Source organism: Talpa occidentalis, unplaced genomic scaffold (assembly GCF_014898055.3).
Source record: "Talpa occidentalis isolate TD23 unplaced genomic scaffold, MPIMG_talOcc4v2.1, whole genome shotgun sequence".
NCBI classification, from domain to species: domain Eukaryota; kingdom Metazoa; phylum Chordata; class Mammalia; order Eulipotyphla; family Talpidae; genus Talpa; species Talpa occidentalis.
Window position 1 is genome coordinate 52,806,544 of NW_026555331.1, and position 13,447 is coordinate 52,819,990.

At 38.6% G+C, this 13,447-nt stretch overlaps 1 protein-coding gene and 1 pseudogene across 12 annotated transcripts in view; both read left to right on the forward strand.

Moving 5' to 3' along the window:
* The window catches only part of NCOA2 (nuclear receptor coactivator 2), a 265,641-nt gene that overhangs the window by 237,967 nt on the left and 14,227 nt on the right, over window positions 1-13,447 (forward strand). For all 12 annotated transcript variants that reach the window (XM_054692193.1, XM_037505522.2, XM_037505514.2 and 9 more), the window contains 4 exons: window positions 1,017-1,232; window positions 3,565-3,694; window positions 9,606-9,771; window positions 12,540-12,818. In XM_054692193.1, coding sequence (XP_054548168.1) covers window positions 1,017-1,232; window positions 3,565-3,694; window positions 9,606-9,771; window positions 12,540-12,818 — 791 coding nt within the window. The remainder of the gene's footprint in view (window positions 1-1,016; window positions 1,233-3,564; window positions 3,695-9,605; window positions 9,772-12,539; window positions 12,819-13,447) is intronic.
* On the forward strand, window positions 2,950-3,042 carry LOC119251819 (U6 spliceosomal RNA; annotated as a pseudogene).

The following is a 13,447-nucleotide window of genomic DNA, read 5'->3' on the forward strand; positions in this document are numbered from 1 at the left end:
TCTAATTACTCTTCACCATTAATCTTAACTAGTGAAATGAGAATTCATATCCTCTCATTTCTTAAACATAACTGTTTTTAGGTGTTTATCATGGTTAAAGTAAATGAAAGCAAGCCAGGTTTTCAAAAGTAGAAGTCTTATGCATCCATCATTAAGCTCTTGAAATTGAAAGGTTCTTGTTTGTGGGTTTTTCCTCATTAGAATATCAAGTATTAGCAAATATGTGACCATAGCCAGCATTGTTTTATCTTTTATTTAAAGATAAAACAAACACTTGATAGACTTGTCAGTCTTGTGCTCTTAGTGTTATATGTGGTCAGAGAACTGTTAACAAATATCAAAGGATTTTTACAATCTGTCTGAACCCATTATACATCTGTGTATAATGAGGAATATAGTGATTCAGGCATATTGAAGTAAGAGTTTCTTGGCCTTGGCTGTAAATAAATGAAGTAAATACCAAAAAGATCCTGTAATTTCCCCATGTTTTAGGGGCTACCTGTGTCAGTTTTGAAGCTTACAACAAATTAAAATGCTCTGGCAGAAATTCAGGGATTTAAAAATCTGGCATATGCTTTATGGGATTTTCTCTGTGATTTTGGTTTATAATCAGAATATTGATTATCAGTTTTTACCTTGTTCCTCTAAGTTTCACCTCCGTTTTGGAAAGTAAAGCGTTGACGTGTATATCAGCTAATGTGATTCACTTCCTGAGGAAGGAAGTTGGGGTTATCCACATGCAACAGCACCTGTTTCTGAGTACATATGGGAACAATTTTAACAGCTTTTCCGAACTATAAAGAATATAAGTCCATGTTGTGAAAAACTTTGTAGTAATTGCCAATTCTTACTTCTTAGCCACAGGCCCACGTCTGTCCCAATGAGGGAGTTAGTTGTCAGACTAACTGTATATTACAGAATGATTGTCTTGTACAGAGTTAGATCATCTGGTGTTCATACATGCTGATTATGTTTTCAGTTACTTCATCTCTCAGTTTTCTTTGGCTTGCCTGCAGGGATGATTAGTAGTAATGCTGCCCGGCCCAACATACCATCTGGGGAATGGGCACCACAGACTTCTGCTGTGAGAGTCACCTGCGCAGCCACCACCAGTGCCATGAACCGGCCAATTCAAGGAGGTATGATTCGGAACCCAACAGCCAGCATCCCCATGAGACCCAACAGCCAGCCTGGCCAAAGACAGATGCTTCAGTCTCAGGTCATGAACATAGGTAAGATGCTTCCAGTACTTTTTGCTTTAATTTCTACCCTTTCTAGGAAGAGAGTAACAACTCCATAAGTTTCAAGGCATTCTCCTAATTTGCAATTTAGATGATCCCAGTATACCATGCTGAGATGATGGGATTTTGCTGGAACTCTGTAGAATCATAGAATCTGAAAGGTTCTCCAATTATTTAAGGAAGTCAATTGTCTTTGTTTTATTTTCAAATTTAAGTCATCTAATTTCAGCTTTGGGGGGCAGTAGAGTGTCACATTATAAATGTTGTGTATATACTATTTTTAGAGATATATTTCAGTGATACAACATTGGTTCCTAACTCTGGGTTATCATCAGAGTTATCTCAGTATCTTACAATGCATTTTCTGGACCAGTAGGCTAGACTATTAAACCAGACTCTCCCCTGAGATAGAACATCTCATGAAATGTGAGGGTCACTAGAATTCTATTTGGATACAGTTTATATTATTAAAATTAATCGTCTGATATATTATATGATACCATCTATGTGAAATGTCCAGAATAGGTAAACATAAGTGGGCAGAAATTAGATTTGTGGTTGCTTAGAACTGTGGGTCTGGGGAGAAATAGTGAGTGATGCCTAAGAGTTTCTTTTGGGGGGGAATGAAAAAATGTTTTTAAATCAATAGTAGCGATGATTGTACAATTTTTTAAATATACCAAAACACACTGAATTGTACATGCTTAATGGTTGGATTGTATGATATGTGAACTATTTCAATAAAAGTTATTTTAAAAATGGTCTGTGTAATTCATATTTGCAATTATTTTCTTAATCATTGACATACTAACCTTCCTCTTATCTTGTACATTAGCATATTCTGATAAGTTAATGTTTGTGTACTTTTTCTTATACTTAGATATTGCACAATGAGTAAGAGCTAAATCATCAGTGGAATGATGCCAGGGTTGTTTTGACAAGATAATGCAGAATTCTCATCCTGCCTCTGGCATCAGTTTTCTTACCCAGTTATTTAATTGCTTAGTATATTTTGGCTTTTGTTTCTGAGAGATGACATTCTACATTGAAAGTGTTTCGAATTAATTAGTGGTTACCAAACATAAATTTATATAATTTGAGGCTTGCACAAAAATGCTAAAAAAATGACCAAATTTTCATGCAAATTTAACTAGGAACTTAAAAAAATATTCATTCATTTAAAATTATAATAAATCCCTTATATCCAGAAATATTAATTTATCTTCAGTCTTTCTTCACTGAAGGGCACCTGATTTTTGAGGTTAGAATATGGCTCTATTAGCTTTATTGAGGAGCTAAGTTTCTCCAATTTTTAATAAATTTTAAAATGCCAAAATTCAACAGAAAATAATCTAGTATAATGGAAGACAGATTTATATACAGTGATAACAAAACATCACTGAAAGTTCTTACCAGCCATTAGCTTTACTCTGAAAAGAACTTCCAAGACACCACATATCTGAGTTGTCTGGGCCTCTATTTTGCTCCACTTCACTTAATGCTAAGGCACTGATAGCCTTCTTCACACTCATTCTCTCATGCTGTACAATAGAGTTCCAAAATTTGCGTGCTGTGTGGTATCACACATGGATGGACTGGATGGATAGAAGGTGAAAATAGATAGGAGATTCTGGCTTTCTACTGTCAATCCAGATGTTAATTTGCAAAAGTGTACTACAATCCACTTTAAAAAAAAACCTTGTTTGTGGTGCTTGCTTTTTACAGCACATATACTAAAATTGAAGTGATGCAGAATTGATTAGCATGGCCCCTGCCAATTTGTGAAGCTATCCGTATATTTTTTAACTACCTCATTCTGTAACTCTTTGATTATGAACTACGAAGTCATAAATTTCTAAAAAATATCTTTTACCTGAGATAATTAATCTATTAAATTGCTTAATAGTTTGCCCCATCTCAAAAAAATCTTGTTTGTTTTAAAATATAATGGATTTATTATGATGATTTTTATGAAGTTAAATTTTTCTATTTCCCATGTTGAATTTCCAGTAGAGTAAAATATCAATAAGATTTAATCCACATAAACAAAAGCTTTTTGTTTTTTTAAAGACTATAAGGAGTCCTAAAGTGCAGAAGGTTTATAAGTGTTGACCTAGATATTTCCAAAGTAGGTCATCAGTCTTCATATTTATTGCCTTTATTTATACTCAAAATAAAAATTGTCTTCATTGTTTTTACCTGATTATTATTGCTTCAGTCTTTTTCATATAAGCCAGACATTTCACTTTTTATTGCATAGCAAAATAGATACTTCCCTGATTACGAGTTGTAAGATTTTTTAAATTTTTTTCTTCTTTTTTAGGGCCAACTGAATTAGAGATGAACATGGGGGGACCTCAGTATAGCCAACAACAAGCTCCTCCAAATCAGACTGCCCCATGGCCAGAAAGCATCCTGCCTATAGACCAGGCATCTTTCGCCAGTCAAAACAGGTTAGTCATCTTCACCTAGGGGATCCAAGAAAGTGGGTCATAAGTTTTAGGCATATGGTAGTGTGCACTATGAATGTCATAGAGCAAATAAACCCTATTTGAACTGAGGTGATTTGGGGAGGTTTCAGAGTCTTAAATAAAGGGTGTAAGTTCAAGAGGTAGAAGTGGTCAGGAAGTCAGTCCAGCTGGCAAAGGCATCTTAATCAGAGGCCTAGAAGTCACAGAAACAACACAGTATGCTTAGGGTAACAGAACAGTCTAGTGTTACCTTAGGTATATTTTACTACATTACAAAATATTAATAGTAAAAGGTAGTCTCAGAAGATTTGGTGTAAAGAGTAGATTAGAAATAGAATAAATTTATATATGTCTTAAATACCAACCTTTGAAGAATTCGGCTCAGGGCAGCAGTTTCAGGTTAGCCGTGTCACTTCGCTGTGGCACGAAGCCTCCTGCTCTCTTCCGCCAAGTGGGTACAGGTACAGCTGCCACCAGGAGCTCAGGGAATGTTCAAGTTTTAGCTCACAGGCTGTTTTGTTTTGTGTTTGCTGCTTTAAGAGTTTCATTGTTTCCTCCAAAGCTGATATCACGGTTGTGAGATATAGATATATAATACTGCTTTTAGCAAAGCACAGGAAGCAATCAGTGCACAGGTGATATTGAAACCTAAAAGATGGTGCTGCTTGATGGGGGATGAGGGGGGAGGATCCTGAGGCAGGGAGCCAGGAGCCTAAGCAAGAGGCAGTGTGAGAACTTTGAACTTAAAAGCTCCAGCGTTGTTTTCTAGAAAGTAAACTTGTTAGAAACTTCAACTGATGAAAAGTGACCCTGAGGTGCATATGTAAATAGTTGAGGTTGGAAGTTCAGTGAGGACCTGATTACAGACTGACATTTTCATTTTTCAGGCATCATCGTAATCTAAAATTGTGTAAATATACTCTTATCAAGTTCACAAGTAATAAAGACCAACAGTTTCTGAAATTCGTAAGTGTAGAATACATTTCTAGAACTTTTTGTCTTTCAAAAAACACAGGTTGGTGTCGGGTGAGTCCCGTTCTGTGGTATGATGCTTTCGTCATACTCAGCCCTGCAACTCAGAAGTGCAGTGTGCCCATGTGCATCAAGGGCGTAATAAAGGACTCAGGGAATACAGTGATGTTTTTGAAAAGCAAAATAGCAGATGTCTATGGACCCAACAATAGGAAATGTGGGAAAAAGTTGAGAACTAGTTATTTCACCCAAAAGATTATAGAAACGATTTAATGACCATCTTAATGAGATGAGGAAGCAAGCATGCTCAGCAGCTGTAAGCTGCTCATGTAGGGGGAAAAACAAATGTTTTCCAAGCCCTAGTGTGCCAACAAACCTCCTCCGGAAGCTCATTAAAGGGCAGGTCTGGGCAGGGCCCAGGATTCTGCATTTCTAACGAACGCCTGGTGGTGCCAGCACCACTTGCCCTCCCACTGCATTTGGAGTAGAAATGAGGCAGTGGAAAATAAAGGAACCCTGACATCTGTCAGAGGGGCTTCTCCCAGACTAGCCACCCAGTGCCAGTGTTTAATGCTCTGCACTGGTTTGCTTGGGAATGGAGCATCACATAAATAATCACAGCGCTGGTGCTTGCAGAACTTTCTCTAGCCTTCCAGATCTTTGAGTCTAACTTTATGGTGTCAGTGAGTGTTGTGCTTTTTTCCTAAGTATGTTTATTTGGTAAAAGAGAACAGATAGAAACCTATCTGTTTCCATGGAAACTTGTACATAATAAAACTGTAGTGCAGTAATTAAATCCAGCACCTAATAGTTGTTATTGGATCAAATATCAAAGATTAGTTCCTAGGGAAAACTAGGCTGAAAGTTAGAATTTTTGACTGTTGCCCAAACACATGACAGTTCTGTTAAAACAAAAATGAAAGAATTCCAGGGTTGAAACTGAGGCCCGCTGCAGAGTAAGCTCGTTCAGTTTTCTGTGCAAGTTTCTTTGACTCAGCACTGCCCTGTTTTGTTATTGCTGTAGTTACTCTGACAGTTTTCTTTGTTTAAGAACTGTGTGGACAAAACAAAACATTTCACCACTTTTAAAGTGTTTTTCAGTTTTTCTAGACACATACCTTACTCTTTCATGTTGAGTAATTCAGTTTGAAAGAAATTTAGGAACACCTTTATGGTAGACTTATCGTTTACAGGAATTCAGAAGTGATAGATAACGAAGACTAACCGTGTCTCTATTTTGTAATAAAAGAAAAGCAGTGCTTTCTAGGATCCTCTTTATAAGTATCACCAATAATATTTTTATTGTCTAGCTGTGTAGGGATAGGTTTTCTAATCCCTTCTTATCACCATTCTTACTGTCTTATTAATCCAGAAATAATAGTGTAGATTTCAGGAAATTAAATTTCTACTTATGATGGGTCTGTCTTCTGCTAACTTACTACTCACCGTTTTGCCTGAGACCTGTGTATGTTTGTCCCGTTATTCCTTTAAATTCCATCTTTGTCTTAGTATTGTATTTATCTGACAGACATCTAAATTGTAACTATATTTGTAATTGTCCAAAACATAGAAAAATAATTTCTTCACTATGTTGGCAGCCGTTTACAAAGTTGGGATGAGAAGTACAGATCCCTATTTTTTATAAACCAAGCATATTATGGTGTCTTGAAGGGAAGTCATAGAACTTATGATATTCCCAAATTTATAATACCAAGCCACAGTACTGTATTTTTCTGACTGTAAGGTAGTACTGTCCCAGATAGATCAGAACTTTTTGTTTTTGCCAACTGGAAACTTCCTTTCTTTATGCTCACATACTGGGTCAACAGAGATTATATCTATTCTCACTGAGTACAGCATTATGGTGTTTTTAACATAAATGGCAATATTAATTCAACATAGTACACTTAGTGGTATTGGAGTGGTGGGGGTGGGGGTGTGATCAGGAGGGTTGTGAAGAAGATACATCAAACCCTGAGGGGAGAGCCTCCCTGGTGGTGCAAGGGGTAAAGATGCAACCTCTGAAGCTGTCCGCAGCCTCTTCAGCAAGAGTTCGATCCCTGGCTGGCCAGGGAGCAACCCACATGGAGTAACAGACCTCTCTTGACTTGCCTGCTGCTCCCTTCAGCAGTGTATTTCAGTTGTTCTGCCTTTTCTGTTCCCCACTCTGTATCTGGTGAATCCTCTCACCTCCCATACCTCTGGCCTGTACCCCAGCTCTTGTATGCATAAATAAATAAATCTTTAAAAGATTTAAATAAATCTTAAAAAAAAAAAACCTGAGGGGAGAATATATTCTTAGATAGAAAAGAGATTGGGGAGTATGGAAAGGTAAATCATGGGATTGTGGTGGCATATTCCAGTAAAAGATTAGTGAACCAGAGACACTCTATGGGGTTGGGGGGCGGGGAGGGGAGGGATTTGGGTCAAAATAAGGGGGTTGCAATTGTATGGGGAATATAAAAATAAAATTTATTATAAAAAAAAATAATGGAAAAAAAAAAAAGATTGTGGTGGCATATTCCGGTAAATTGGCATACTCCAGTAAAAGATCAGTAGCCCGGAGTTGCTGGAACTCACAGGGAGGTCATCATAGGTACTATGTTGGGAAAGGTTAACCTCTGCTGAGGTGTATGTGTCTTTGAATTCTACCACCACCAGGACTTAGATATATTCCTGGGAGAACTGAAAAAAAAAATTTTGAGTTAGCTCAGTAAAGTGTGTTTTGAGAAAAGGAACCTGACAATATCATCTTAGGAAAATTGCAGAAACTAGAAGCAGGAAAGTTACTTTTTGATCTGTGTCATGCATTAGTTTGATTTTATTTTTTAAAATGGGTTATCTATATAGAAATTTGGATAAATGCAAATAAGCATTTGCAATTTTTTTTTCCTGTAAGAATCTGGGTGTGTCTTTCCTAGGATGGAGTTGTCTTGCAAAGATAAAGGACATCACCTCCTCTTCCTTCTGACACTGGGTTTCAGTCAGATGTAAAACTGAGAAGTTCGATTTCCTGCAGAACCCATGTACTTTGCTGGAGCTAAAAGAAAGAGTAGATTTCACTTCAGCCTGTCATGTCCAGAGAAATCTGGGATGGGGGCTGGGGGGTTGTGGTTGTGTAAGAATGAAGCTTCTGAACAGACGGAAGTTGAAAATTATAATATAAAGCCTCACTTAACTAGCATCTTTGGGGAATGAAGTCTCAGAGCCTAAAAGAATTTAGCCAGTAGACATCTATTCATGGCTCGCTTGAGCATTTTCTTTTCTGAAACTTAACCTCATCCAAATGATGGTCATTCTTCTTTGGGGAATTTCCTCCTCTCTACTTTCATGACATACTTTTCTATGCTTGTTCTCCCTTTTGTTGCTGCTTCTCTATGTCAGCTCCTTCCTCCCACTCCCTAAGTGTAGAAGTAGTGGAGTGATCTGATCAGATTTGTGCTTATAAAGTTAATTCTGGAGAGTGTGGAGGTAGAAAAACAGGAAGGACAGTGGGGAAGTTATTCCAGTACATGATGACTCACTGAGAACCAAGGCAATGATGAGAGGAGAGGCAGGTTCAGAAAGATCCCCAAATGAGAGTCTAGGCCTCTGGGAGTGTTGGTGGGGGCCTTTGGCAGTACAGGAACTCATGCATAGAGCTGGCTGGGTCATTGGCACAGACACTTGGCCCGGGGCAACAGCTGCACAGTTAGGTTGTGATGCCTTGGGGCAGCAGGATTGTGGGGTTGGAGACAGGGATCAGCTCGTCAGCAGAGTGTACATGTGGGTGATTTTCTTTAAACATAGGGATAAATGGAGAGTACAGATTGTTCTCTGATGCACCATACTGTAACTGTTTGAAATTAATTGTTGGTTTTAGTTCTCAGCACTTCAATATTTCAAAGGTTCTAGGACAAAATAGCATATTAAGCTGTCTTTACATGGCATCTTGAGCTGGGTTAGACAGCTAACTTCATCCCTTAATGAACTTACTCTTACCTAAGTAAGTAATGAAACTACTTACCAATAAATTTTTATTTTCTCCAAAGCATCAATCATATAGTATGCTAAAAATAGAAATTGGACTGGTTTGATAAAATGCAAGTATCCATTCCCCTTTGTTATTATTTGAACACATAAATATCAGAAATTCTTTTTTAAAAACTCCCCCAATTTTCCAATTAATTTAAATTATAGGAGTTTTATATGCCATAAATTTGCAGTTTAGTGTTAGGGTTTTATCAGCTATAACTTTATTTAACAACAAGTATAATTTGTGATCGATTTTTCTTAATATCTAACTCAGGAAGGCTAATAGCCATGATCTTGAAAGCTTTCAATAAATGTTTACAGTTCTGCTTGTGCATGCATAAGAAATTTCCTATTAGTCCAGGCAGGTTTAGTCTAGCAACACATGAGTTCAAAAAAAACTAATATGGCTTTTATGCTGATAGTTCTATAGTTTCTCCCAGGTGAGTTACATAGCCTTGTAGAATAAGGCTGTTCAGTCAATTCGTCTTTCCTACTAAAATCACAAAAGTCTTTGATCACTTCAGTTAAAGTGTAAGGATTTAGGGTAGATTTGTAGAAACAGAATGGGCAGGTGGGCCCTGAAATCATATAGGTCTGGTAGAATCCCAGGTTTTCATTGTTTGCCTGCACCAATCCTACAACAAATGGTTCAACCTCTTGCCCCCAGTCTTGCCCTCTCTAAAATGGAAGAGACAGTCAAAATCAAAGTCATATATCAGATGCTGAGATTTGTGTCTCACCTGTCTTTTGGTATTGTATGAAATATGTATTTTGGGGGGGTTGTCATTTTGTTCTGTGTCAGGCTGGTGAAGTGTGGTATTGCAAGTCAACTCTCACCTTTAAGGGAAAAAAAAAATTCTCTGATCTGGTTTTCCAGGGGCCTAAAATTAAGTTTTTCTCTTTACAGGCAGCCATTTGGCAGCTCTCCAGATGACTTGCTGTGTCCACATCCTGCAGCGGAGTCTCCAAGTGATGAGGGCGCACTCCTGGACCAACTCTATTTGGCCTTGCGGAATTTCGATGGGCTGGAGGAGATTGACAGAGCGTTGGGAATACCTGAACTGGTCAGCCAGGTACGTGCAGAGGGAAATTGGTGAGGTGTGAGCACTCACAGGGCCACAAAGATGTCTGGTTCCTTTTTTACCTCATAATGAGCTAGCTCTGTTTTCTTTCTCTCCCCTCCTTGTTATGCCCACATAAACTTTTACCCAAGAATGTACAATGAGAATGAGCTTTACTTAAAAACTTGAGTTATTGAACCGAAGGACAGAAACTCATCTAATGACAGGGAAGGGCATACAAGTAGCAAGAAGCAAAGAAACTAAGAACAGAACACTGCTGCCCCAGTGACCTGGAACTTTTTCATCTAAAAACCCAGCATCAGTGACTGCCCATTAGTCTGACTTTTGTGGGTTAGTGATAGGAAGCTATTGGTGCTAAAACAATACTTTGTATGTAAATTAGCAGAAGTAAATTCAGACATAGCTACAGTTCATTAGTCATTGTGACCTTTGTGTGGTTTTAATAAATCAAACTCATTTTAGGAATAGTTAGACATAAATGGGAATATAAAAAAGTTGACCAATTTTAGTGTGCTTATTAGCTTTCCTTCTCCTAGTGATCCGTTGATTACATGAAGTGAGTCTGCTTTAAGAGTACTTTCTAGCAGTACTATAATAAATAAGTCTGATGAAATAGTATAGTACTTTCTGAGGGTACACAGCTACAGTTGTATGAAGCAAGAAACCTGGCTTACTGTATCACATTCTAGCAGCTACTGTCTTCTTTACTAAGCGTGAGTCGTCTTTGTTTCTTATTGCTTAAAAGTACCTTCTAGTGTCCGATCTGCTTCTTGGACATATGATATGTCATGAAGGTCTGTGAGAAAGAGATGCAGAGTCATTGGAGACTTCTCTGAAGCATTAAAAATAGTCTTGTTATCATTCCCATAGTTCGGCAGATGTAAGTGGGAGTTAAAGCTTGTCAATTCATATTGAGAACAGCAGTGGAAAGAAATAACTTGAGGTTACGTGGTATAACCTGAAATAAATCAAGAAAGGAAAATGAAGTTTAAATACTTCCTGTGTGACTGGTGTGCTTTGCTTTTAGTGGCAGTTAAAATTTACCACTCAGTATTGTTATCCATGAGCTGACTCTCAGTGACATTTAAAAATGTAATTCTTGGGGTGGCTGAGTGACTGGCACCATTGTGTTTATCAAAACTGGTGTCATTTCTTTATTTAATATCTTTGGTCTTCTTTTTTTTTCCACTTACGTTTTTGTATTTTTGTCTCATCAAGTCCATCATTATAACAGGCAAAATAAACTAAATTACAGAACTATACCAGGTGGAGTCAGGAGAAATGCAGATTAGCAAATATGCATTATACTCATCAGAGTTGTGTGTTTTTTTAAAAAATGGAAATTACCAGATTACATTTCTCTCTGTTAAAGATGGGTAAATGTTTGAACTTCTGGGACTATTTTGTGTATGTAGTTAAAGCAGTAATTCAGTAATCTGTTTCCCCACATAGGCTCCATCCACATAATAAAAACCATAATGGGGAAGGTAATGGACTCCATTCTCACAGGTGGATTTCAGGGCCCTGCTGGTCTTAGCCCAGGATACTGGATGGCCCCAGGTCACTGCTCTAATGTGGGTAGGCAGTTTTGAGGAAAGCCTCCGATGTTACTAGGCTAATGAAAACCAGAGAGATGTTTTTTGCTGCTAGATCCTTCCCTCCATCATGAGGTTTGTAGCAGTTACTTCTAGACATAGGAGAAGGAAGAGGAGACTTAGCCTGGTGCCCCTTTCCACTCTACATGTAGACATTTAGGTCACCTGGGTCTGAGGTATTGTCCCTTCAAGAAGTTCTGGATTTTACATCTGTCCCATTCTTGTCCAGATAGTTAGGATAGCCTTAAAAAGAACAAATAAATAACATTCTAGCAGGTAATAAGATGGTGGCAATACCTGTGGGAAATTCTGATAACCACAGAAAACAGTTAAATAAGATCAGTGCATCACACTAGCCAGGAACTTAGATCCTAAATCACAAATTGCACTGGATCTTGCCACTTATTAACCGAATAGACTTGTTGAAATTCAGTTCATGTCTCCAAGTCTTATCTAATCCACAAAATGGGAATAATGGTACTGGTGACCCCAACACTGCTGATGCCAGCTAGGAACCAAGGTGATCGTCTAATCAAAGTGATTTATAAATATTCATATTTTGTAGATAACCAGTCAAACTTAAAACTTCTAAAGGATATTTGCATTTTAATATCCAAGTGTCTGATTGGTGGAGTGAGTAGGAAGCATTCTGGAATCTCCTCTTAGAAGAAACATTGCTGGGCATTAGGCCCAACCCCTGCTTCATTGAATCTAGTGAATAAAGCTACATTCTCCAGGGAAATAAGAGTCAAGCTAAAAGTACCTTTTTTAAAAAAGATTTATTTATTTATGCATACAAGAACTAGGGTACAGGCCTGAGGTGTGGGGAGTGAGAGGATTCACTAGAGACAGAGTGGGGAACAGAACAGACAGATCGACTGAAATACACTGCTGAGGGGAGCAGCAGCCGAGTCAGGAGAGGTCTGCTGCACCATGTGGGTCAACTCCCTGGCTGGGGATCAAACTTGTGCTACAGAGGCTGCGGATAGCTTCATAGGTTGCATCTCAACCCCTTGCACCACCAGGGAGGCCCCTAAAAGTACCTTTTTTTAGGCAGTACAATACAAAAAACTTCAAATATATTAAGTCAGAGAAAACAGCATTCTACTTACTTTGTTGTTCTTAGTGATTTTATTTGTTTGTTATCTGGGACTTTTTCCTCAGAGCCAAGCAGTAGATCCAGAACAGTTCTCAAGTCAGGATTCCAACATCATGATGGAGCAGAAGGCCCCTGTATTCCCCCAGCAGTATGCATCTCAGGCACAGATGGCCCAGGGTAGCTATACTCCCATGCAAGACCCAAGCTTTCACACCATGGGACAGCGACCTAGTTATGCCACACTCCGTATGCAGCCCAGGCCAGGCCTCAGGCCCACAGGCCTAGTGCAGAACCAGCCAAACCAACTGAGACTTCAACTGCAGCATCGCCTCCAAGCACAGCAGGTATACTCTGTGGTGCTTGGACAGTCAGGGTGGTGATGGGAGGGGGCAGATGGAAGACTAACGTGCGATGGCGCAATAGTGATGTGTCCTTTTGAAGCACTGAAACCTCATTCCCTCCTTTCCTGCAAAAGTGAAAACTTTCCTAAGTTAACCCTACAATTTTCATATTCCTTTCTGTTTTCCTTCCTTTCTTTCATCTCTACTAACTCCACTATAGCATATAACAACTAACCTTTTTTCCTCCAGCTCTATTATTTACTAGCAGTCTAAACTTGAGTCCTCTGGGCTTCTGTGTTCACATCTGTAATATGGGGCCATTATATGGAATAAGGCAGTCTGTATCTGTTTAATGGGGTTAACATGGTTTCTAGCCCCACATGAGCACTCAGGACAACAATAGTCTCTGTCATTAGTCCTATCTCATTGACAAAAATAGTCACTATATCTGAGTGGTGGCGTAGTAGTGCTGCTCTATGGAATGTCCGCTTGGCTCAGAAGATGTGTTCTCACTGAAGCAAGCCCAGACAGATTTCTGTCATATAATGAACAGTAATGCTGCAGGCTTTATCATCTCTCTGCTTTTCCTCCAGTCTTTCTCTTGGCCTTCTTTTCTGATCACTCCACTCCCT